The 25,887-nt window shown below is 32.4% G+C and overlaps 3 protein-coding genes and 1 long non-coding RNA gene across 5 annotated transcripts; 3 read left to right on the top strand and 1 right to left on the bottom strand.

Moving 5' to 3' along the window:
- Positions 1 to 4,783: 4,783 nt before the first annotated feature.
- Positions 4,784 to 7,303, bottom strand: LOC112097842. Of its 2 annotated transcripts, XR_002905275.1 has the most exons (4): positions 7,043 to 7,303; positions 6,854 to 6,918; positions 6,096 to 6,181; positions 4,784 to 5,009 (listed from the first exon to the last, which is right to left on the bottom strand). It is a non-coding gene; the product is annotated as an uncharacterized LOC112097842 (long non-coding RNA). The 2 variants fall into 2 exon arrangements; XR_002905274.1 differs by having other exon boundaries at positions 4,852 to 5,009; positions 6,854 to 7,303.
- A 1,671-nt stretch (positions 7,304 to 8,974) lies between these two features.
- On the top strand, positions 8,975 to 10,255 carry LOC112101101 (protein ALP1-like). The gene is made up of 3 exons (XM_024191232.1): positions 8,975 to 9,347; positions 9,434 to 9,659; positions 9,755 to 10,255. Exons 1-3 carry the CDS (start codon positions 9,060 to 9,062, stop codon positions 10,192 to 10,194), a joined length of 954 nt encoding a protein of 317 aa, XP_024047000.1. The 5' UTR covers positions 8,975 to 9,059; the 3' UTR covers positions 10,195 to 10,255.
- Positions 10,256 to 10,634: 379 nt separating this feature from the next.
- LOC18032291 lies at positions 10,635 to 11,895 on the top strand. Its single transcript, XM_006420369.2, has 2 exons — positions 10,635 to 10,796; positions 11,161 to 11,895. Exons 1-2 carry the CDS (start codon positions 10,635 to 10,637, stop codon positions 11,755 to 11,757), a joined length of 759 nt encoding a protein of 252 aa, XP_006420432.1. The 3' UTR covers positions 11,758 to 11,895.
- Positions 11,896 to 12,522: 627 nt separating this feature from the next.
- LOC112098898 (B3 domain-containing transcription factor VRN1-like) lies at positions 12,523 to 16,923 on the top strand. The gene is made up of 3 exons (XM_024185552.1): positions 12,523 to 12,630; positions 15,814 to 15,894; positions 16,621 to 16,923. Exons 1-3 carry the CDS (start codon positions 12,523 to 12,525, stop codon positions 16,921 to 16,923), a joined length of 492 nt encoding a protein of 163 aa, XP_024041320.1.
- Positions 16,924 to 25,887: the final 8,964 nt, after the last annotated feature.

Here is a 25,887-nt window from a genome sequence, read left to right as displayed (position 1 = left end):
GTTTTATTCAGATCATTGTGCTTCCTAGGTCAGGGCATTTGGATGAGGTTTCTCACATGGATGTTGCTTTGATTAATTCCAACCTTAGACATCGTCCCGTTAACTTGGGGTACACCATTATCCGAACCATGCTTTCTATACCTAAATTGATTACCCGTTCTCTTCTATATGATCATTTTATCACTCGGATCCTTAGACATTTTAAAGTACCTATCAATGAACCATCTTGTAAACCTTCTAAGAGTATCGATGATGAAACTATATGTGCCTTAAGATTTGAGTGGCGTAATGAAGCTTGGGTAAAATTCACTGACAATAAGTACATTTTTCTTGCTCCAAGTGATGATCGGTCACTCAATGATGTGGTTCCTACTGATCAACTTCCTTATTTTTCGCTTCCATTTCGGGGTCAGCGTAGACGTTGAGTCTTTCCAGTGTCTGTCTTTGCTCCTAATGTCTTTGCATATGCTTTACCACCTCTAGAGCCTCCTGCCTCTGACGAGATTACTCTTCAGCAGCTTATGGATGAGGTGAAGACACTTTCTGTGCTTGCCTCTGCTCCTGATGTCTTTGCATATGTTTTACCACCTCCAGAGCCTCATGCCTCTGACGAGATTACTCTTCAGCAGCTTATGGATGAGATGAGGACACTTTTTGTGCAGCAGACCGATTTTCAGTAGCACATTCTTGAAGAGCACCAGCGCCTCTCATAGCAGCATCAGCAGCTCATTCACGAACAATGCCTCTTCTTTGAGCACTTTGACATTCTATATATGTTAGCACCTCAGTAGTCTCTTATGCTTATATTTAGACACACCAACATTTATTATTTTATGTTCTTTAATTCTCCATTTAGATTATATGGATGTTTGTTATGTTTTTGGATTATGTATCTATTTTGGATTATGTGAATTTGATATGATTGTTAGTTATGTTTTTCACTTATGTTTTGGATAATGTGAAACTAATGTGCTTGTCTTGAGATTTTGATGATTAATAGGAGAAGCTTTTTTACTATTTTTGATGATGAAGGGGGAGATATAATATGTAAGGGAAAAATTTATTTGTTATAAAAAAATATTTATATACATTTATGCAGGAGGAGTCTTTTAAATCATTTTTAAATTAATTTTTAATCTTACATTGATTAAGAGGGAGTTTTTCATAACTAAATCAAATCTTTATAATGTGTTTTGTCCTCATCAAAAAAGGGAGAGATTGTTATCCTATGCTGTTTGATGATAACAAAACACATATTTTAGATAAACAAAAAATTATACATTATGCTTTTATAACAAGAAAATGATTTTATGAAATTTGTTATTTTTCAAGATGTGGACTAAAAACTGAAATTTTTTTATCATCTTTGGTTTTAATATGTATTGTTTTGAATTTTGAATTTAGATTTATTTGTAAATATTTGAAACGTTTTGGGCCATACTATAATTTCAGTAAGTTTTGGGAACAACAAGCATTATTTAGAAATTCTGAAATTGGACCTTATTGCAAAGGTTTATGATATTTTGAGCCATAGTATAATTTTATAAAGGTTTGTGATAAAACTATAATTTTAGAAAATAATTATTTGACTGTAGCTAAACGGCTAACCGAATTCAAAAAGCGGCAAGCTGGATGTGCAAAAATTCAAAATTTTTAACATAATCGTAACATAAAGCGGCAAGCCAGTTATCACCAGAAAGTCAATAACGGCTAGTTTTCTTCTTCAACTATAAATTAACTCAAATCAAGTTCAATCGAAGCGATGCAAACATTGTTATTATTGAGCATTTAGTTTTCTTCTTCAACTATAAATTAACTCATCAAATTCAATCAAAGCAATGTAAACATTGTTATTATTGAGCATTTCTCTGCAAGTCTAAAACAAAAACTGTGTATTCATTTCATTTATTCACATATATTGGACTTTCATTTGTATTAAAACACATTGCATGAGAGAAATTTTTGTAATCTTTTTTGTAATAGCAAATTGAGAGATTGTAAGTGTTAAGATACACTTAGGTTAAGAGATTGAAGATAATCTCTTGTTGTAGAGATCCATTAACACCTTGGAAGCCAATTGTCAGCGTTTGAAGCCTTGTGAGGCTTGGATAATGAAATCCTCAAGTCCCGTATGCTTGAGGCGTGGATGTATGCGAGGATTGCCGAACCACATAAAAATCCTTGTGTTTGTTTTATCTTCCCTTACTCTTTTATTATTTTGATTTATTAAATTTATTGTTTTCAATTCTATTAAGACATTAAATTGAATTATTATATGGTTTGCTTAGCTTAAGTTTTAAAATCATAATTCACCCCTCTCTTGGATTGCGTAACTTACATTTCATTTAGTATTAGAACAAATGAAAGGGGGAAATTTGTTTGTTATTAAAAGACTCCTCCTGCATAAATGCATATGAATATTTCTCATAAATAACAAATTTTCCCCTTACCAAATGAAATGAATACACAAAATTTATACTTTAAACTTGCAGAGAAATGCTCAATAATAACAATAGTTGTATCACATAGATTGAATTTCATTTGAGCCAATTTATAATTAAAGAAAATTAGCTGTTATTGACTTTATGGTGATAACTAATTTGCCGCTTTATGTTACCATTATGTTAAAAAATTTAAATTTTTGCACATCCGGTTTGCTGCTTTCTAAATCTAGTTAATCGCTTTCATTCAATAGTTTCTGTCCATAACCAGTTTGCTGCTTTCTGAATCTGGTTACCCGCTTTACTATAATGAAACAACTATTTTTTAAAATTATAGTTTTACCCCAAACCTTTATAAAATTATATTATAGCCTAAAACGTCATAAACCTTTATAAAAAGATCTAATTTCTAAATTTCTAAATAATGCTTGTCATTCCCAAAACTTGCTAAAATTATGATAAAACCCAAATTTGTAAAAATTATAATATGACCAAATTGTTTCAAATATTTATAAATAGGTCCAAATTTAAAATTCAAAACAATACCTATTAAAATAAAAAATGATAAAAAAATTTCATTTTAGTCCACAACTTGAAAAATAACTAATTTATAAAATTATTTTCTTGTTATAAAAACATAATGTGTAATTCTTTATTTATCCAAAACATGTAATTTGTTATCATCAAAATTAATATTTTACAGTCGTATATGCTAACACTCTTTAGAAGGATTCTTGTGTTTTGATTGTTTGACTTCATTGAATTTTTAGTATTGTATGCTTCATGAAGTACTATTTACTTCGTGAGTTGAACAATGATGGAGATAGTTGGATCATAAGAGTTATGTTTTGTAGGATGTGAAAGTTTATTAATCCCAAGAAGAATAGAGAATTAATTAGTGTAGACATAATTTTTATTAATGAAAAAGATGTATAAAAAATTCATTCTCCCATTGTTTTCTCTATTTTTTTTTTTTTTGCCAATTGTTTTACACTTAATGTAGCATTTTTTTTTTCATAGGAAAATCTAATGCATGCAACAGTTAAGAAAAAATTAGTGACAAAATTTAGGCACATGTTGAGTGAGAATTCTTTGTATAGTGTCAAAAATTAAAAAAATATTTCAACATTAGGCGAGTGCAAACCACTTTCAATTTAGTATAAAATTATTTTCTTAGTTATAACTTCGCTTAAGAAATTAGAAGAAAAAACTAATAAGATTTCAATCAATGAATTCTAATTTGTATCTCCGAATTTTATTGATTTACGTCTGAATGATAACACAATCATTTCATTTATTTATTTTAATTATTAATATTTGTTAATCTTTAAGTGCATATTAGAAATTATTGATCCTTATATTTTAACATGTTTATGTTATTTTTCCATGATATTACAGATGTTGTCAGAAATTTATATGGTGAGTGATATTGAAATCGTTGGAGTTGTGGTTGGAAGAAAAGATATATAAAAGTTCTGTCAGATTAATAAGTTAAATATAATCAAGAAAACTATAACTTTTTTTTTTAATTATTGTTTTATCATAAGAATTGACAAACAGTTTGACTTCATTAATCTTATTAATTATTACCTAATTTTTAATTTTCTTTTTCAATGAATACATCCAATATTGGTTGAAGAAAAACCATTAAAAGTACAACGAAAAAGGGTATAGCCCTTAGAGATTATTCAAAGTATTCACAAGAAAAATTAATTAGAAAATATGTTCTAGGTAGACTAAGCATCTTCTCACAAACGCAGTAGAATAAACAACAGTACTTGGCGGTTAAAATAATTAATGTAAAAGAAAAAATTAATGAAAATCACTCTAAATCCAATTAGAATGTAGAATGAACAACCTCAATTCCTTGAATTATTGCCTAATTATTTGTTCTAATTCTTAAGAAAAACATTTTTTTTTCCTCACACCCACCTCTTCATAAACACAAATAAAAAAGTCAAGTGGTAATATTCAAGTTGAAACAAGGAATAAAAATATTGGTGATTTGGAATAAAAAAAAGTAACCAACTATATAGTAATATAATTTGAGACTTTCGAATTTAATGATAATACGATATCTTTATAATGAGTTTTTCTTTTTACATTATTAACTTTTGTTAATTTTTATGGATAGCACGGTGACAACAAAAATTACTTTATGGGGAAAGTTGGGAGAGATGTTTGAAAAAAGGATAAATACTAAATTTTTTTTCAAAGCCGTGCGAAGCGCGGTTATATTTCTTAGTTGTGTAATATATAAAGGACTCTATGCATTAATGAAACTTGCAAAAGAATTCTATCATAACTTTTGAATTTATACTTTTCCCAATCATATAACAAGATAACTTTAAGTATCCAGGAGAAAATAATGAAGCATAAGCAGTAAAACCATTGCCAATGACAGAAATTACTCAATGGAAAGGCATTATTATAAAAATTGCTAGAAGCACTGGACTAAAAAGAAAATTCAAATAGAGAAATGCTGGGAGACTGTCTTTTTCCTACCATACTTTAAATTCAGAAGACTTATATGTAGAGTGACCTGTTACTCTTCAAAATGGTCACAACCTGCCACGAATAAATAAGACATAGCAAGCATACCACAATTAATACCAAAAGAGAAATGTACATGATTATCTTAACAAAATCTACCATAAAATCCACATGTAAATGAACTTAACAAACCTTTGAAAATCATAACGAAAGGATAAATTCATATGCAAGTGAAAGGAACAGCAATTTATCAATCTATATATATAACAGCATTTTAGTAAAATAAAAAACAGACAAGAAGAACTAACGTTCTTTGATTAGCCTAGGTTCTATTCATGTACAAATTAGAATTTAATAACATAATCATTCCAACTTTAAGGTATCAACAAAATCACTATCGATCACTTGCCAACTAGTGCTCTAATGCTGCATAATAGGAAATGTTATAGTTCAAAAGCTTAATTTGTGAAGAAAGCACAAAGACACTAGATATTAGCAGAGAAAAAGCTAATGCTGCTGTACAAGAATTAAAACTATACTTTGCAGAGAAGGAACAGTAACAAAATGCAGAAGCTTAGAAATAGAGCCAGCATAGAGCAAGTCTAATAAATTAAAATTTATTATATTTCTCAAAATATTTCAGCAGCTTAACTCGGTTTCCTGCAAACAAGCCACCCGATTTCAAAAATCATTAATCATTATTACAATCAAACAACAAAGAAAGAAAAAATTATACGAAATAAACATTACATGTGTCCGTGATTTCCTTTTCATTTTCTTTTGGGCTTTGCCAAACAAAAAAGTGCAGCTAGTTACGGGGAAAAAAAAAACTTTAGAAGCAAGTAGACAATTTCAACTGATTTCAAGGTACAATTTGTACTGATGTATCACCTAAGCATGTGTTCTGTTTCAACATTACCTATTACTTAGTTCTTAATATTAAACACCAAACTCTTCAATATAACTCCTAAACTAAACCTATCAACAAATAGCTAAAATATTTCACAAAAAAAAAAAAAAACAGTAGAAACTACAATCCAGCAAGTATTTCAGAAATAGAAAATTAAAAATTAAAAATATTAAAAGGAAAAAAGCTCTAGAACTAATAATATGAAGAAATATGGAAACAGAATAAGAGATAGAAAGTAAAAAGATACTTACCAGAGCAAATCCAATTGCCAATTCAAGGGAGCCACTTGAAGTCAGCAGGGGTTTTAGTGTCGACTAAAACACGGAGATACTTGCACCTGTTGCATAAAGATCCAAACACATCATTAGTCCCTCTAGAACAGCAACAAACCAACATCTGCAAATTTCCAGGGGCTGTTTTCATAGCAGAGCAGCAGCAAAACTGCCCCTGCAAATTTCTCGGGGCTGTTTTCATCACAGAACAGCAGCAAAACAGCCCATCCAAATTTCCAGGGTTGTTTTCATAGTGGAACACCAGCAAAACTGCTCTTGAAAACTTCCAGGAGCTATTTTGATAGCAGAACTACAGCACAACAGACCCTAGAATTGTCCATTGTTGTTTTAGTTTGATGAAAAATAATATATCTAATTTGTGAACATGGTCAATGGATCATCTTCAACCATGAAAAATTATCAAATCAACCCCAAAAGCGGAACCACAAATGGGGACAAGCAACGTTATCAAAATATGCAAAAACAAAATAGATAAGCCTTATTATCAATTTCTTTTTTGAATTTTTGATATTAACTATCAATGAAAACAAATTAAAGCAAAGCTTTCAACGAAATTGAAAAGCCTAAAATAGGAAGAGGGACAACCCTAATCATAAACAATCTCATTACCAAAACCCAACTCTCAAAATTAAACATAATCCCACAGAAAATAAAAGATTTTGAGATAATTTTCAACTACAAATGGGAGAAGAAGATGAAATAAACTTGAATGTTACCTTGAATTTATTTGAAACGGTTCCTGTATCCAGATTACGCAAATATAAACATGCCCGACCTCAATCTGAGACACATAGTTTCATTATATATTCATTAACTTCTCAGAAAATCAAAATTAAAGAATGAATTTATGTTCTAAACCAAGTTAAAAAATAAAAATTAAATTAAAACTTCAATTAAAAAATAACTTGGACTTCGACTCTTGTCAAACAGTTGACTCTGAGTGAATATAGGAAGAGTAATCGAGCAAGCAACAGATCGGCCAAGCTTGAGCTAGCGCACAGATCAGCTGTGCTTGCGCCGTCGTTAATCGTTACCGGAGACGAAGATCAGCCGCCGCAGTTGATTGTTGTCGACTCGCACCGCCATTGATGGCCGTGGAACAGGAAGAGGACGGGTGAGGTGAGGGAGTGGTGAGGCGTGTGTGTGAGGTGAGGGAGTGTGGGTTTTTTTTTTTAATATATTTTTAACCTAAACCAAAAGTACGACCGGTTTCACAGGTTTGCAATTTCCTTAAAATTTTTTATTATTTAATAATAAAATGAATACGAGCGGTTGGATTCACTCAATTTATGTAGTGTTTACTTGTTGGAGTGTGGATTTCTCCCACTCCAGCATTTACTTGCAAGTTTTGAAGGGGGAGTGGGATTCCCACTCCCGTGGGGAGAGGTGGGAGTCCCACTCCCACTCTTTTGATACCAAAAACGCCCTTAAACAATATCAAAATTTACAATTGTACCATATATAAAAAAGACTGAATGGTAACGAATTTCAAGTTCATCAAACCCTAACCAGTGAAATCCCAAAATCTAACTCGTGAAATCCCAAAATCATTGCTCGATTTCTTCACTTGGAAAAGGTCACCGGTGCCGGCGAAAAGAGAATACATGAACTAGCCTCAATCACGGCTTTGGAATCACTACCCACGCTGCTAAAAATTCTCTTTTGTCGATTTCGAATCATCCAAGGTAATGTTTTCTAATAACATTCATGCCGCTGATCTAGTTTTTGTTGAGTCATACATGCAACGATCTGTCATTAATTTATCTCTGTGTTACATGTGTTGCTCGAACCGATTTGCTTATTTTTTTTGGTCAAAAAGTGAAAATAAAAGAGGAAGTTCTTTTGTGTGTTGAAAGTGCTTTTTCTCTGCTTTTGCTCTTACTGCGTATAGAGACAAGATGTGGTGCCAGTTCAGTGGTCATGTGGAAGCTCTTTTTTTTTGTTTAAAATTTCTCTATTCTGGGTTGTGAAAATTTAATGCATGGATTTGGTTTTTTTCTCCCATTTTCAAGAGAGCAGTGATCGTGTACATGCAGATCCATAATTAGTCTAATGCATGCCAATTTAAGATTTTGCCATGTGTAAGATTAGGGTCCATAATTTACAACTATTTATGGTTACAATATGTAAACATATTCGAAGGGAACTCAACAAGTGTAAACTTTTTGCAATATAATTAGTTTATATTTATATTGGAATGTAAACTTTTTGCAGTTCTTATTTGGACATAATGATTAGTTATTGACTCCACATGTTTGACTAATATAATGATGCTGGGAAAGATAAGGCATGATAATTACATAGTCTACTTTATTCTTGTTCTCTTATTTAAGCTATCATTTCCTCTTGCTGTGACTATTGAGAAAACACTTGATCAATGACAAGTTGAAAAATAATTAGACTTATTATTATTTTAGCAAAATTTTGACCTTTTTTATGCCTCTGGCATCCAAGCATTAGCTATTTTTGTCTGTGTTTTAACAGAAAAGTAATTGAAAGAGAATGAAAGAGATTGTTTTTGCTGCTGTTCGATTTGATCAATTTCCTCTTGTTGGTTTTGGCTTATTTTATATAACTGATGGATTAGTTAATATATTTTCCAGCTCATTTAGTTGAGGTTCCATCATAAAGAAATAAAAATTAATTTTCCAGCCCATTTTATTTATCGAGTTTTCTTTTTTGTTAAGCGATAGGATGTCACGGTTGTTAGCAAGAAAGCAGAAAATCTTGGTAATTATACAAGAACTAGTTGTCATGTTGCAAATGATTATGGCTGTGTGTGCTGCTATGTATTCCTATGTTTACTTATCTTGTGAACAAAGGTTGGAAAATCCAAATTCAGCTTATAGAGTTTACCAACAACTGTCACATTTGCATGGCTTGGTGTTTGAAAGTGATATAAAATGTTTGTCACAATTAAGAATGGATAGACAAGCATTTTTCAAATTATGTAAGCTTCTTTGTGAGAAAGGGAGTTTGGTTAGAAGTAAAAGGGTGTCTCCAGAGGAAATGGTTGCAATGTTTTTGTCAATCTTAGCACATCATGTCAAAAATCGGGTTGTCGGTTTTAACTTTAAGAGATCCGGAAGAACAGTTAGTAAATGTTTTCATGAGTGTTTAAGGGCAATGATTAGATGTCAAAAGGAATTTTGGAAGAAACCTGAGCCAATTACAGACAACTCAACGGACCCAAAATGGAAGTGGTTTACGGTAAGTATAATATTTTGTTTCATTTGTGTCTTCTCTAATACACTTTGTACATTGACTCATTAATTTTTTTTAATGGTTTATTGTAGAATTGCTTAGGAGCTTTAGATGGTACTTATATAAAAGTTCATGTTTCGGAGGCCGATAAACCAAGATATAGAACTAGAAAAAATGAGATTGCAACAAATGTTTTGGGAGTTTGTTCACAAAATATGCAATTTATATATGTCTTACCGGGTTGGGAAGGTTCAACTCATGATATGAGCGTGCTAAAAGATGCCTTAACTAGAAGAAATGGGTTAAAAGTCCCTCATGGTAATAAATTTAACCAAATTTTTCTTTAGCTTGTGAGAGTATATTACTTGGCGAATGATTTTTTTTCATACAACGTTATCTTATTATTTTTATAGGTTATTATTACTTGGTTGATGCTGGCTATACCAATGGGATGAGTTTTCTTTCACCATATAGAGGGGAACGTTATCATTTGAGCGACTTTCGTGATGGACACCAACCTCATACACCAAAAGAGTTTTTTAATATGAAACACTCTAGTGCTCGCAATGTGATTGAGCGATGTTTCGGGATATTAAAGAAGAGATGGGCTGTACTTAGAAGTCCCGCTTTTTATGATATTATAACACAACGTCGTATAATATCCGTTTGTTATATGTTGCACAATTTCATAAGAACGGAAATGTCTATCGATGTTATGGAAGAAGAAATAGATGATGACATAGGGGACAATGTTGACGAAGCACAATTCATTGAGTCAATTGACACTTCAAATGAGTGGTCTGCTTGGAGAGATAATTTAGCTCAAGAGATGTGGAACATGAGGAATGCATGAGGACATTCGTTTATTATCATTGTAGTTTGTTAAATCACTTGTAATGGTATTTAACAATGTATTTGTTTGGTGTGTTCCTTCAATAATAATGTGATTGTTTTAATTGACAATGTATTATTTTATATTTGCTGTTTATGCAATTTATTATTATTTTTTATGATGAATTATTTTTGCCATTTATTTTCATTTTATATGTTGCATTTAACTATACAATCAAGTGTAGTTGACGTTATACTTTTTTTTTATAACAAATTTATTTTATTGTAAATAGAATGAGTCAAAGAGGTCGTGGCTGTCGAAGCATTACTGGACAACAGCCCAAGATGATGCATTGGTAGATTCATTGTATGAATTGAGTCAAAATCCAATGTGCGGGTAGATTGTGGGTTCAAAACTGGATATTTAAAAATTAAAAAAAGGTTGGAAAAAAATTTTCAAAAATGTTTGGATTGAAAGCATCTCCCCATACTGAATCTAGAGTGAAGTATTTCAAGCTAAAACATAATGCTGTGGCAGACATGTTAGCTCTAAGTGGGTTTGGTTGGGATTCAGAGAAGTCGATGATCGTATGTGATAAAAGTGTTTACGATGAGTATGTGAAGGTAAAATACCTAACTTTATTCTTTCTATTGAGAGTTAGGGAGTAGATCATAATTGGTTTTGAAGTTTATAATGTCCTTTATCTATCTGATTTATTTCATTTGGGCTGTTTTGGATGTTCGTGCTCTGTTTTTGACTCCGTTTCTGGGCTGTTTATGTTGATGGGCTGTTCATGTTTCTTTGTTCCATTATTATTTCTAGGCTTCATTCTTTTGATGTGTTGATCTTGTTTCTTTGTTAAATATTTGCTGTTTATGTTCGTTTAAGATTAAAGGGCACTGATTGTTTAACATTAATCAATCATTTGTTGTCCTGTTTATGTTGTTGTGCTGTTCATGTTTCTTTGTTTTGTTATTCCCCCAACAGAAAAGAAAGGATGCAAGTGGGTTATTTCTCAAACCATTTCCCCATTATTACACATTGAGTGAGATCTTTGGTCGTGATAGAGCTAATGGAGCAAATGCCGGCAATGCTGATGATGACGAAGAAGAGGTACGTCATGAAGACAATTTTAATTTCACCTTAGGAAATGATTCCACTCATGAGACTTTTATGGAGAATATTCTTGATGATATGTCACACACTCCACAATCACATGCACATGCTAATGAAAATGAAAGCATTCCAAGTAATTCCAGCCATCCCAAGAAGAAAAGAAGAACCAAGGACAAGACATTTGAAAATATGTCTTCAAATATGGGGGCAATGGCAGAGTCCATTTCAGCCATTGTACCCAAGCTTGATGGGTTGATTAGCGTACTTTCTACTGCTGACAAAGAATTATTTGATTTACAAGCTAAGTTGTATGGTGAAATATGTAAGATTGAAGGCTTAGGCGAGCAAGAAATATTAGATGCGATTGATATTTTGGCAACCAAACATGATAAGCTACGTGTGTTCTTCAACTTGCCCAATGAGCTGAAAAAGGGGTATATCCTTCGAAAGATTGGTCGTGGTTTGTGAGATGCAGTCCTTGTATTAGTTTGGAAATTTGGATTGTGTTTTGTCAAATGAACACACTATTTTGGAACTTTAGAGATGTGTTCTTATATAATATTATTTTGGAACCTTGGACTTGAGGTGCTATGTAATATATTTTGGGGTTCGAAACTATATCGAACTAATGAACAATATTTAATTTTGTTTTCATGGCTATATTGATTTACTTTATGCTGCAGTCTAATGATATTTTTGGACCATAGTGGTGGGGACTTCATTCTACCAAGTATTACCTATTGGCAAAATGGCTTATAGCTCCAGGCATCAAAACTGATGGCTGCCCTATGCCTTGATTTGTTCATATTTAGAACAAGTTGTGTATTCATGTGGTCTAATTGTACAAATTTGATCCTTGGGAGTTACCAAGTACCTCAGATTTTAATCGTGTAATGTTTGTATTTGTCTAATTGCCATGAAAAACATGAATTAGCTTTAGTGATCAAAGACAGTTGAAAGTTAATGTGAACAAGGAATTGTTTTTAGCTTTGTAAAGCACTTTTTCGTTTGTTTTATTTATTTGATTCCTGTTAGAATCTTTCTTCACATGGGGCCTTAACTTTTTGTACTAAAAGCCAATTTTATGGGATTTAAGTTTTCATGTACAATAATGAGAAAAAAAGCAGTGAGTAGCTGTTTTATATTCGGTCATTCTGTTTACCTTAATCTTATTGATTTGAGAATTCAACAAAATGTAAATTTGCAGAGAAATCATTCCTTCCAAAACGAGATATGGAATGGTTCTTCTTCTGTCCTAGGGATCGAAATTACCCGAATGGCTCGAGAACAAATAGAGCCACCAAAACTAGCTACTGGAAAGCCACTGGAAAAGATAGAAAGGTTGTTTGCCAAAATGGCCTATAGCTCCAGGCATCAAAACTGATGGCTGCCCTATGCCTTGATATGTTCATATTTAGAACAAGTTGTGTATGCACATAAAATTTGAAAAAATAAATAAATAAAAAATAACAGGATGGAAAAATTAAAGTTGTGAAAAATAATTTTCTTGACGATGGCACAATGTAATAGTATAATCTAACATTTTAAATTGTCTTTTGTTTATACAGATAAATATTACCAATAAATTTTAGTTTTAAAATTAAAATAAAATTCATAAAAAAATTTATTTTACGTCATTAAAAATAATTAGTATTTTATATAATTAAAATTAATGATAAAATAAATAGGTTATTGTACAAATATTTTTTTATTCATTTTTTAAAAAAAACTACAAATTCTTTACATAAGGATAAAATTGTAATTTAAAATAATTTACTCCCAATCCAAGACAAAGTAAACAAATAATTGGGATTCTGATTGACAATCCATACTTTCATTTAGTCTAAGTAAACACTCTACTCCCACTCCCACTCCACACTCCTAATCCCAGGATTCCCACTCCTCAGGATTCTCAATCCAATCCAAAAAGTAAACGCATCATTAATTCAATAGTAATCCTTGTATCCCAGACATGTAGGTATTTAGCATTAACCATGGTAGAGAGATGGGTCTTCACATAAAACCCATTAACTTTTTAAATATATAATTCAGCGGGTGATGAATCCATATTAAGATTCATTGTAATTGTTGAGATAGTTAAAATGATTAGTTATTATTTCATTTTGTTAAGCCAGTTAATTAGAGTTACTGACATATCAATTGAGCTAGCATAAGTTAGTTGTATTGTTAGTGGTTTGTTAGTGCATGTTGCTTAGCTCACGGATACTTTACTCATGCATACTGAATTTGGAATGTTTAAAAATCTTGTATATATACACTTGTGATCAGTATAGATTCTGTTTCATTCATAAAATTCAGCTCTTAGTTGCTCTCTGTTCTTTCCTTTATTTTCTCGCATTTTCTCTCATTTTCTTATTTACCAAACACATTTAGAAACTTTAACTTAGTATTAGAGCTTGAACTGCCAATCCTTATGGTTTCTTTAAGCTCAAATACAACTACAAACTCCTATGTTTCCTCATTTACATTTACTTCACTAATCGAACTGGATCAGTTGAATTATACAATATCATATCTCATCTTTAGTTCTTGCTAATGGACTTGAAGGCCTATTTGATGGATCAACACTTTGTCCAGATCAGTTTCTTTCTAGTGAAATTGAAAACTCAACTACTGAATCATAGATTAATCCATCACTCACCTCATGGAAGAGAAAGGATCAATTGTTGCTAAACTGGCTAATGTCATCCATCAGTCTCGAGATTCTTAGTCTTGTGGTGAATTCTAAAACCTCTCTTGAAACAATTTGGATCTAAAACCTTTGTTAAGAAAATTCATTTGAAGATGATGCTCAATACTCTAAAAATAGGCTCCATGTTTATGACTGAACTTTTTAGAAAATTAAAGACAATATGATGAGCTAGCTATTACAGGTAATCCTATTAGTTCTTTGGACTTCCTTACTCATCTGATCTTAGGATTATATCAAGCTTATTATCCAGTTGTTGTCTATATTGAAGCAAATCTGGCTAAAATCACTGTCAATGAAGCCTATTCCATGTTATTAATTTACAAAACTAGATTATAGGCTAATCAATTTAGTGCTGGCAAGGAAGCCAAGTTGAACTATGCTACTAATATTGCTCAAATTGGACCTAATAATAAGAAATCTAGAGGTCAGTTTAATAACAATTGGACTGAAGATCAATCTAATAATAATTAGAACAAGATTGCTAGTTTTAGAGGTGGTTATGCTAGAGGCAGAAGTGGTTTTCGTAGAAATTTTGCACATAGTTAAGGAATAGGTAACTGGAATGGTGCTTGGAATGGTGTGGCTGTTGGAAATTATCCACCAAGCTTAGGTAGAGGTGGTTATGGTGGTAACAACATCAGAAATTTTAGCCAGAATAAAGCTTTTATTAATGGCAAAAGAGTTTTGAATCCAACCATTACTGCTGCGATTTGTCAAATTTGCTTTAAGCCAAAACACACTTCAGCTGAATGTAGAAACAGATACAACATAGACTATGTTCCTTCTTATAATCCATATCATAGTTCATCAAGGGCTAGTTATCTTACAACTTTAGAGAGAACAATGGTTGATCAAGGGTGGTATATTGATAGTAGCACTACACATAATCTCACCAACAATCTATAGAATTTGAATATTGGAGGAGAATATTCAGGTAATCAACTCTTACATATTGGTAATGGTCAAGGATTACATATTTCATGTATTGGCTACACTTGTCTTAATACATCCTGCAATACGGTTCTACACTTAAAAGATGTTTTGTGTGTACCTCATCTGACTAAAATTCTTATTTGCATTTCCAAATTGCTTCAAGATAATAATATAACCATTAAGTTTGTTGCCAATATGTGTTTCATAAAGGACAAGAAGAAAAAAAGGCATCTGGCTCAAGGGATTGCTGAAGGTAGATTGTATCAGTTACTATTAAAGGGTGATTGTGTCTTTAATTCTTGTAGTCTCAACTATGTTCCTCGATCCATGCTTTTAGTTTTCAATAATTCAACTTGTAATCTTACTAATACAACTATAAAATATGATATCTAAGTTTTTATTTTAATATTCAAGACACTTATAAACCTTGTTTGTACAAAGAATGACCAGTAGAATTCACAGTTGCTATTGTACACGTGTCAGAATTTAATTGGCTTTATGTCATGTCACAGTAAACCATGCATACACCGGGTGCATAGTAGGAAGACTCTAAAAAAAGCAAAGCTTTAAAGTTTAAAGAACGAAAAAAGGAAATATAGCGGCAGTAGAGAAAATATCAGACGAAAGGCAGGGTAGACGAAATGGAAAAGTGCTGACAGTTAATTGTGTTAACTATTCCTTAACGAAAAAAAGAAATATGGTGCGATGGTAGATAAAATATCATACGAAAGGCAAGGTAGACGAAATGGAAAAGTGCTGATAGTTAATTGCGTTAACTCTTCCTTTTAAAAAGAAGAAAATCCAAGGCTTATATAACTTGGAACGAAGCTTTGCTCTTATAGCTCAGATAACTAACGGAAGAATCAATTCCTTCTCAGCCCATTTTGCCTTCTTTGCCGGAGATTCCTCCAAGATTCGTTAAAGCCAGGCTTCTGTCGACGCTCCGAGACCAGAAGCTGGTATAATTCATTTCTTGATAACCCTTCATTTTTTCACAAATTGTATGGTCCTCTGTAGCAATGAGATTTTATCTAATAACAAAATTTTCTTTACTTAATCATTATGGGCTTTAACAAACTTAGAATTATAATGCTTGCTTCATTTTTTTTTTTCCTTCTGTGATTCTTTTCTCTTGATGTACAAGGGGTATGCAGAAAGGGATTCATGAGGTAGTCCTCTGGTTGTATTTTGAACTTTAAGGGAGTTAGTGAAATCTTGCTTCATTCGTTTCAAAGTGGATGTAGGCTTACAATGCCAAACCACTTAATTCTTTTTTGTGTGCTTTACATTTCCAATTTGCTCATGCTTCTTCTTTATTGAGTTAGATCATTTGTGGTATGGATTATAATCTCTAGTTTCGCTTAATTAGGGATTTGATGATTAATTGCTTCAAGATTGGGTCTAGGGGCTAAAGATCAGCTGCATGCTGGTTTGAGAATCAACAACACCATTAGTTTCTATTTCTTTATATTATTGTTTAATGTGGTGAAATTATGATTATCCTATGCTAAATCTTTTTACTTGCGAGCTTGAATTTTAGTCTGCGAGAATTGAAGTGTGCTACAATTTCTGAGATCAATAGCATGAAAAAATTGATTTAGTATTAATATTGTTGTTGTTATTATTGGTTGATTTTCACTTGTCTTCGAATACATGACTCTCTGACTTTATTTGCTTAAATGTAGAGAATTCTAAATAAAATTGTGAGGAAGATCAGTCATGAACTGTCTGATGTGGTGCACATTATAGTTCCTAATGGCTATGTTTGGCAAGTGAAGTTGAACAAAGAAGGGAGAAATGTTCGGTTTGATGATGGCTGGCAGGACTTTGTAGAGGCTTATTCAATCTCTGTTGGTTCTTTAGTGCTTTTCGAATATGAGAGTAATTCAACTTTTCAAGCTCACATATATGATGAGACTGCTTGGGAGATTAATTATCCATCTAGTGATAAAGAATCTCATACTAGTGGTGAAGAATTTCATCCTTGAAGCAATGAGATATTTGCACCTCAAGCTTATCAACGGGAATGAACTTCTTTGGGCTGTAGGAATGATTTATGTTTCTTTTACTGTAGGAATGATTTATGTTTCTTTTACTGTCTGATTTCTATGTGTTCATTGCCGTTTGCTGGGACCTTATTGAATAGAGTATGTTGTTAGTTCAAATTTCTTGTTGTGCCAAGTTTCAAATTTGTTGTTAGTTCTATGTTAATAGCTTTAGTTCTTATTTATTTTCTCTCTAAAAAATGGGCGAGCACAAACCTCCTGAGAATAAGCTGCGTAAATGATAATATAAGTATCCATGACCAAGGAAGCAAAAATTTACACTCCTAACTTGACTCTCAATACTGAAAATTCCCTGGTTAGTAGCTGTTCGTAAGTCAATATGACGATGGTTCAGTCATGTATCCTGATTGACACAGGGAAGCAGCAGTCCTTCCTGCACCATTTAAATAATCATCCCAGCTTATAGGATTCTACTTCCTCCAGCACCTTAAGAGGCTCGGACTCGGTCTACATGGTATCAATGGGCGATTTGACGGTGATAAATGGCGGATTGCTGCGGTAGTCTGATAGGCTTATAGGATATGATTAGAGAATTTAGGAGTTGAGCAAGAATTGATTAGGAAAAAATTAGAATTAATTTTATTTTGTTTCTTCAAAAATATATTATAAACAACTCAACACAATCATAATCCTAATTATAATTTAATTACAATAATTTATCATGATTGCAATAAGAAAACCTAGTGTCTTAACATCCTCGGATGCTGCTGTGCTCTGATGTTGCCAGTGAGTACAAATTGTGGATAACTAAGGTTTAAAGTGATGAAATTAGTGGGTTAATCCACTCCAATCTTTTTAATTTTTCTCTGGGCCCAACTATCATCACAAATCCTTTCTCCATGATGATAGTTCAGGTTAGGACACTACAAATTTCAAGATGAATTTTGCCCCATAAAGACTATAAATGCTACAAACTACCCATTTTGGACTACTTCAACAACTCTCTCTTTTGCATTTCGAGAGAAGATAAAAAATTACAAACAACACAATTGGATATAAGAGAACATTCTGCTCTAGCTAATTTGGCTAATAATCTTCCAGAGTGTTACACATCAAGCAAATTATTTTAGACTTTAGACATTTTGGTCCACCGAAGTGAGATGAACCCTACACAGAGGACCTTATATGGAATCCAAGTAAGAAGAGAGCTTGGCAGAATTTCGCCCAGGAAAGTGAGTTCCTCCTATTTCTTTCTGTTGCTAGAAGAATTATTACTTCACGAATTATCCCAAAACATAACTTCACTCTCAACGTTTAGTGTTCAGTTCAATTATGTTGTGATTCTTGTAATTGATGTATATGTGTGTATTAACTGACTTTGATTCTCATTATCAATTCTCATACAGTCATTCTTGTATGTCTATCAACAAGAGTAAAAGAATTTGAATAATCGGATGAATACTTGTTGGACCATCTATGAGATTGTCTAAAGCCAGTCTTTTCTGGTGAACAAACTCTAATTATTCAGAAGGAAGATCCATTTTATAAGATGAATCTCTCTGTGTTGGAGGGCCAGCCGAAAGAATCAAATATGTTGATCTTGTCCTCATATTTCCAATCATGTTATATTTTCATCCATTAAGTAATAGGGTTTGTAATAAGTATAAAAATGAAAACTAATCAAGAAATTCTTGAACACAAGTGTTATGATTGTGATTATCATTGTTAAGAAAACAACCTAGTATAGCCTTCAACCAGTGGTAAAGCTATTTATGCCTGCAGTAATATGACCATTCACTCTTATTAACTCTAGTCCACCGTAAAGTGCAAACAAATTAATCACATCCTCTTCTACTAAAAATGAAGTTTACTCCAGGTTTCCTTCAACAAATTTTCTTTTCTAATACTTTACCGTTCGTGTTCATCTCATAAAAGAGCAACTTATTATAAGACAATATTTCTCCATCAAATTAATAGAAACTTGAAAATATCGACAATGAAAATAACAATAAAATACGAGTAGTCTGATGATAATAAAACTGCACTTTTAAATGGAACATCATTTCCATCATGTTATCTAAGAAAGATGCAGAAGTTGTTTGAGTGTAATAAAGCTTGAAGTGAGTCTATATTTTTAGGATATAATTTAAATAGAAAAATTAACACAAAGTTGCAGCTTTTATTTGAACGAAATTAACTTGGATCATGTAACTCTTGAACTAATAACTTTTGACTATGAGTAAGGACTTTTATAAAATATGATATCTAAGTTTTTATTTTAATATTCAAGACACTTATAAACCTTTTTTGTACAAAGAAGGACCAGTAGAATTCACAGCTGCTATTGCACATGTGTCAGAATTTAATTGGCTTTATATCATGTCACAGTAAACCATGCATATACGGGGTGCATAGTAACAAGACCCTAAAAAAAGCAAAGCTTTAAAGTTTAAAGAATGAAAAAAGGAAATATGGCGCCACAATAGAGAAAATATCAGACAAAAGGTAGGGTAGACGAAATGGAAAAGTGCTGATAGTTGATTGTGTTAACTCTTCCTTAACGAAAAAGGGAAATATGGCGCAGCGGTAGATAAAATATCATACGAAAGGTAGGGTAGACGAAATAGAAAAGTGTTGATAGTTAATTGTGTTAACTCTTCTTTTCAAAAAGAAGAAAATCTCAAGTTTATATAACTTGGAACGAAGCTTTGCTCTTATAGCTCAGATAACTAACGGAAGAATAAATGCCTTCTCAGCCCATTTCGCTTTCTTTGCTGGAGATTCCTCCAAGATTTGTTAAAGCCGTGCTTCCGTCTATCCTCCGAGACCAGAAGTTGGTATACTTCATTTCTTGATAAACCTTCATTTCTTCGCAAATTGTATGGTTTTATGTAGAAATGAGATTTTATCTGATAACAAAATTTTCTTTACTTAATCATTCTGGGCTCTAACAAACTCATAATTATAATGCTTGCTTCAGTTTTTTTTTTTCCTTCTGTGATTCTTTTCTCTTGATGTACAAGGGGTGTGCAGAAGGGGGTTCATGAGGTAGTCCTCTGGTTGTATTTTGAACTTTAAGGGAGTTAGTGAAATCTTGCTTCATTCGTTTCAAAGTGGATGTAGGCTTACAATGCCAAACCACTTAATTCTTTTTTGTGTGCTTTACATTTCCAATTTGCTCATGCTTCTTCTTTATTGAGTCATATCGTTTGTGGTCTAGATTATAATCTCTAGTTTCGCTTAATTAGGGATTTAAGGATTAATTGCTTCAAGATTGGGTCTAGGGGCTAAAGATCAGCCGCTTGCTGGTTTTAGAATCAACAGTTCCATTAGTTTCTATTTCTTTATATTATTGTTTAATGTGGTGAAGTTATGATTATCCTGTGCTAAATCTTTTTACTTGCGAGCTTGAATTTTAGTCTGCGAGAATTGAAGTGTGCTGCAATTTATGACAGCAATAGCACGAAAAATTGATTTAGTAGTATTATTGTTGTTGTTATTATTGGTTGATTTTCACTTGTCTTCGAATATATGACTCTCTGACTTTATTTGCTTAAATGTAGAGAATTCCAAACAAAATTGTGAGGAAGATCAGTCATGAACTGTCTGTTGTGGCGCACATTACAGTTCGTAATGGCTATGTTTGGCAAGTGAAGTTGAACAAAGAATGGAGAAAATGTTCGGTTTGATGATGGCCGGCAGGACTTTGTAGAGGCTTATTCAATCTCTGTTGGTTCTTTAGTGCTTTTCGAATATGAGAGCAATTCAACTTTTCAAGCTCACATATATGATGAGACTGCTTGTGAGATTAATTATTCATCTAGTGATGAAGAATCTCATACTAGTGGTGAAAAATCTCATCCTTGAAGTAACGAGATATTTGCACCTCAAGTTTATCAACAGGAATGAACTTCTTTGGGCTGTAGGAATGATTTATGTTTCTTTTACTATAGGAATGATTTATGTTTCTTTTACTGTCTGATTTCTATGTGTTCATTGCCGTTTGCTGGGACCTTATTGAACAGAGTATGTTGTTAGTTCAAATTTCTTGTTGTGCCAAGTTTCAAATTTGTTGTTAGTTCTATGTCAATAACTTTAGTTCTTATTTATTTTCTCTCTTAAAAAATGGGCGAGCACAAACCTCCTGAGAATAAGCTGCGTAAATGATAATATAAGTATCCATGACCAATGAAGCAAAAATTTACACTCTTAACTTGACTCTCAGTACTGAAAATCCCCTAGTTAGCAGCTGTTCGTAAGTCAATATGGCGATGGTTCAGTCATGTATCCTTATTGACATAGGGAAGCAGCAGTCCTTCCTGTACCATTTAAATAATCATCCCAGCTTATAGGATTCTACTTCCTCCAGCACCTTAAGAGGCTCGGACTCGGTTTACATGGTATCAATGGGCGATTTGACGGCGATAAATGGCGGATTGCTGCGGTAGTTTGATAGGCTTATAGGATATGATTAGAGAATTTAGGAATTGAGTAAGAATTCATTGGGAAAAAAATAGAATTAATTTTATTTTGTTTCTTCAAAAATATATTGTAAACAACTCAACACAATCATAATCCTAATTATAATTTAATTACAATCATTTATCATGATTACAATAAGAAAACCTAGTGTCTTAACATCCTCGGATGCTGCTGTGCTCTGATGTTGCCAGTGAGCACAAATTGTGGATAATTAGGGTTGAAAGAGATGAAATTAGTGGGTTAATCCACTCCAATCTTTTTAATTTTTCTTTGGGCCCAACTATCATCACAAATATTTTCTCCATGATGATAGTTCAAGTTAGGACACTACAAATTTCAAGATGAACTTTGCCCCATAAAGACTGAAAATGCTACAAACTACCCATTTTGGACTACTTCAGCAACTGTCTCTTTTGCACTCCGAGAGAAGATAAAAAATTACAAACAACATAATCAGACATAAGAGAACATTCTGCTCTAGCTAATTTGGCCAATAATCTTCCAAAGTGTTACACATCAAGCAAATTATTTTGGACTTTAGACATTTTGGTCCACCGAAGTGAGATGGACCCTACACAGAGGACCTTATATGGAATCCAAGTAAACAGAGAGCTTGGCAAAATTTCGCTCAGGAAAGTGAATTCCTCCTATTTCTTTCAGTTACTAGAAGAATTGTTTACAATCATTTAATTATGATTGCAATAAGAAAACCTAATGTCCTAACATCCCCGGATGTTGTTGTGCTCTTATGTTGCCAGTGAGTACAAATAATTTTTTTAGCGAATATCATTAAAAGATATTCTCCAAAATATCCATATCTAATTAATTAATTTTTATCTTTACCTAAATAAAATTTAATAATTAACATTATTATCCATCTTTATAACTTGTGATAATATATTTCTGAACAATTATTATTTTTATCTTTTCATTTTTTAAATTAAAAATATTTATCTTCATAATTTTTATGAATATCTTTTATATTAAAACATCATAAACTACAATAAAATTAATTAACATATACTAATTTATAATATTAAAGTGTTGTATTCTATTGAACATAATTTAGGTTATGATAATATATAATCTTATTTAGGTTTTAACATTTATGATTTGTAAGGGCACAAATATAAAAATACAAGTTTCGGATTTTTTAAGTTAAAAAATAAATGATTTAGTAATTTTTGATAATTTTTTGCAGTTTGGTCGAGGGAGATATTTGAATCTATCCAAAACTAATTGTTTAGCTTTTTGTTGTTGTTGCATAATTTATTCATTATTTCCAATTAATTAAAACAATTACAATTCATTTTCTTAAACACATGAAATAACTTAAATTTTGGTCAAAATCATTCAAAATTAAAATTTAATTTCTTTCACAAAATAATTTTATCCTAATTGAATCAATTAAATATTTTATTTTATTGGGAACGTTTCTTACAAAACTTGCAACTCAGTGTTCACCACTTGAGACAATAAAAACGCAATTACAGTACTTGTGAACACAATATATTACTCGTGACATTATTGAGCAACAGTTGTGATAATAAGAGCGTAAATAGAGAACTTGTGACATGGTGTACGCAACTTGGATCACAGACACACATACAAGGGCAGTTGTGAATTCAACCAGAATAACCGGTTACTTTGCAATGCTTATTGCACACATGTCAGAATTTAATTAGCTTTATGTCATGTCACAGTGAACCATGCATACACTCGGTGCATAGTAGGAAGACCCACAAAAGAAATAACTAAAAGGGATTGAAGGTCTTTAAACTGTACAACACTAAGAAATTTTTTTTTTCAATCTATGGGGGGTTAGGCGGGACCCCTACCTATCATTTAGAACATATAAAGAAAATATATTTGGAGGGGGGACATAAACTAAAACCTTCAATCAAGAGAAATAAAAATAATAATAATTTCTTGGCATAGCCTAACATAAGAAGAAAAAGACTAATGCAGACGGTGATAATATCTCTTACGATACTTGCGGCCGGCAAATAATTTAATGCTTTTTTTTGAATGACCGACAACAATAAAATCAGGGCTAGAGTCAACTCTCTCAGAATTCTCAGGAACAGGTAGGAAATGGTCATTATTCACCAAGTGATCGTCAAAAATATCATCATTATCAGTATGAGAATTGTAAAGCCTAAAATCTGTGTTGGATGCTCGATGAAGATGTGTATTATACTCACCTGGTTCTTGGATCCTAGAATTATGAGTCGTGACATCCTGGCCAATCGGCTCCTGAATAGAAGTAGAGTCTGTAGCGTTAGCTCGGCTCTCCGTCGGAACAATTAGAGACCACGCATCTGCAATCTGTTTAGTGATGGACGACTCAGGTCGTGGAGTGTCCAAGGGTTGATGAGTATCTGACAGCAGAACTTCTGACTTCTTATTATCTATTCTAGTTTGCCAATTCCCATTAGGCCGCTAAGGACGGAGTCCCAGATTGGCCACGTAACACGTCTCAATGGAATGGCCAAGGTGCTTGCAGGAAGCACAATATATTGAGATTTTCTCAAAAATTACACTCTGCCAAAACCTAGAATCTCCCACATCGATTCGTATATGTTGCAACGGAGGTTGAGTGACATCATACTCCACTAGCACCCTAGCTACATAAGGGCGAGCTAAAGAGGCAGTAGCTTAGTCAATTGCAATAGTTTACCAATAGCTGATGCAATAGAAAATAATGTTTCCTTACAATGCATGAAATGGACAGGCAAGTAAGGAAATGAAATCCAAACTAGGACTATAGGGGACTCCTCAGAACATCAAAAATCGATGGTCCACTTAACAATTCTCATGACACTCCCACTGATGTACCATGTTTGCCTAACCCATAGGCGTGAGTAGTCCTCCTCAACATCCAATTGAATTAACACATGTCGATTATCTAAAAGGGACACCTTGAAAGTTCCCTTCAATCTCAAAGTATTAAAAAATTTACGAATTAATTCCATACTAGGTCTATTGTAGGAAAATTCACCTACCAATATTAGCTTGAAAGGAATGGACATCGCTTGAATTTCTGCAGTGGAAAATTGCATGTTAGGATCTGATGCGTAAATTAGCAAGTGTACTAATCGACACAAGTAATATAATGAAGAGTAGAGTATCGTCTCACATAGATTGTATATCCTATTAGTTACCGAAATTATTTTAACCATAATTTATTTGAACAATCGAATAAGCGAATTTAGATTAAAATAAAATAAAATAATTAAAAATTAAATAAAGACGTAGGCAGTAATAGAAATCACCAAAAGATTAAGACACTTTGACATCCGATTTCACCATAACCAATCCAATTTAATCCTCCATCTATGCTATTAAAGTTTATTATCCATGTTCACATGCAGTGAATTTCACTAATCTATTCAATATCCTCTCTCGAGTAATATAAAAAATACCTCCACATATTAACCCACTATATCTCTATGTGAATTTAAATATGCAAAGATTCATTAAGCTCTATGGAAACTCTTTGAAAAACTGCATGAATCACGTTGGTACATCTTTGTCTTTCGTTCAATTCATGGCATCCATTACACAAAGTAAAAAATACATAAATCTCCTTCCAGTCTCATTATGTATCCTCAAATCATTCAAATATTGGCCAGATATTTAAAAGCATTAAGCACAATAATAAACACTCAATCATGGAATAATAAATTAAAAATAACATAGATTTATGGTATTAAATCTTCATAGCCCTAGTAAAATAAATTAGTTCAAGGGAATATAAAGAGAATCCATTAATTTAATTAGGAACATTCAAGTAAGATAATAGAGAAGAGGGAAAAAAAAAACTCAAGAAGCTATCTCTCTCCAATCTCTGCAATTGACTTATTCAAATTCTTGCTCCCGGATTTACAGCAGCTTCTCTTGTTCTTTTCTTTCTCTCGGTTTTCTCTCCAATCTTCAGTTTTTTTTATTCGGCTGATGCTCTGCACTTTTCCTTTTATATTGTTGCACCTTGAATCCTCACGTGGAAAGGAAAAAGAACAAAAGCCCGGCCGCCACTTTTAAGCCCATGCACGTGAATAGCCTTTTCAAACAATGCCAAAATATTTGCTTCCTTTAATATATTCTAAGATCGCCATTTAAATTGTCAAATGGGCTCCACGTAACTAGCTTGAAATTAAAAGCCAATTGACCTTTTCTTCTCTTCCTTTATTTTTCACGTGATTGCTTGCATGATGCCTAAATCCAATCTTCCTTGATTTGGTATTTTATTTCTTTTCCTTTTACTTCCACATTATTTCCATTATACTCCAATTTATTTTCTCTTTAAGCTTCTTTCCTCATGAATATTCCCAATATTCTTACAATGACAAAATATAAAAATTAAGATAATAAAATATAATTTAACATAAAATTAAGTTATGGAAGCATTAAAATAATAGATAAATTATCTCCCTCGAATGAAGTAACAGTCTTGATCGAAAT

This window comes from Citrus clementina, unplaced genomic scaffold (genome assembly GCF_000493195.1).
Source record: "Citrus clementina cultivar Clemenules unplaced genomic scaffold, Citrus_clementina_v1.0 scaffold_9, whole genome shotgun sequence".
NCBI lineage: Eukaryota > Viridiplantae > Streptophyta > Magnoliopsida > Sapindales > Rutaceae > Citrus > Citrus x clementina.
The sequence above is the reverse complement of the archived record's forward strand: the minus strand, read 5'-3'. Positions and strand labels throughout refer to the sequence as shown.

Bases quoted from the DNA above. Each gene is read 5' to 3' on its own strand.
- LOC112101101 (XM_024191232.1), top strand. From the start codon at position 9,060: ATGGATAGACAAGCATTTTTCAAATTATGTAAGCTTCTTTGTGAGAAA. The intron at 9,348-9,433 runs GTAAGTATAATA...GGTTTATTGTAG, and splicing joins CAAAATGGAAGTGGTTTACG to AATTGCTTAGGAGCTTTAGA. The intron at 9,660-9,754 runs GTAATAAATTTA...TTATTTTTATAG, and splicing joins TGGGTTAAAAGTCCCTCATG to GTTATTATTACTTGGTTGAT.
- LOC18032291 (XM_006420369.2), top strand. From the start codon at position 10,635: ATGTTTGGATTGAAAGCATCTCCCCATACTGAATCTAGAGTGAAGTAT. The intron at 10,797-11,160 runs GTAAAATACCTA...TTCCCCCAACAG, and splicing joins TTTACGATGAGTATGTGAAG to AAAAGAAAGGATGCAAGTGG.
- LOC112098898 (XM_024185552.1), top strand. From the start codon at position 12,523: ATGGAATGGTTCTTCTTCTGTCCTAGGGATCGAAATTACCCGAATGGC. The intron at 12,631-15,813 runs GTTGTTTGCCAA...ATTCCTTCTCAG, and splicing joins CCACTGGAAAAGATAGAAAG to CCCATTTTGCCTTCTTTGCC. The intron at 15,895-16,620 runs GTATAATTCATT...GCTTAAATGTAG, and splicing joins CGCTCCGAGACCAGAAGCTG to AGAATTCTAAATAAAATTGT.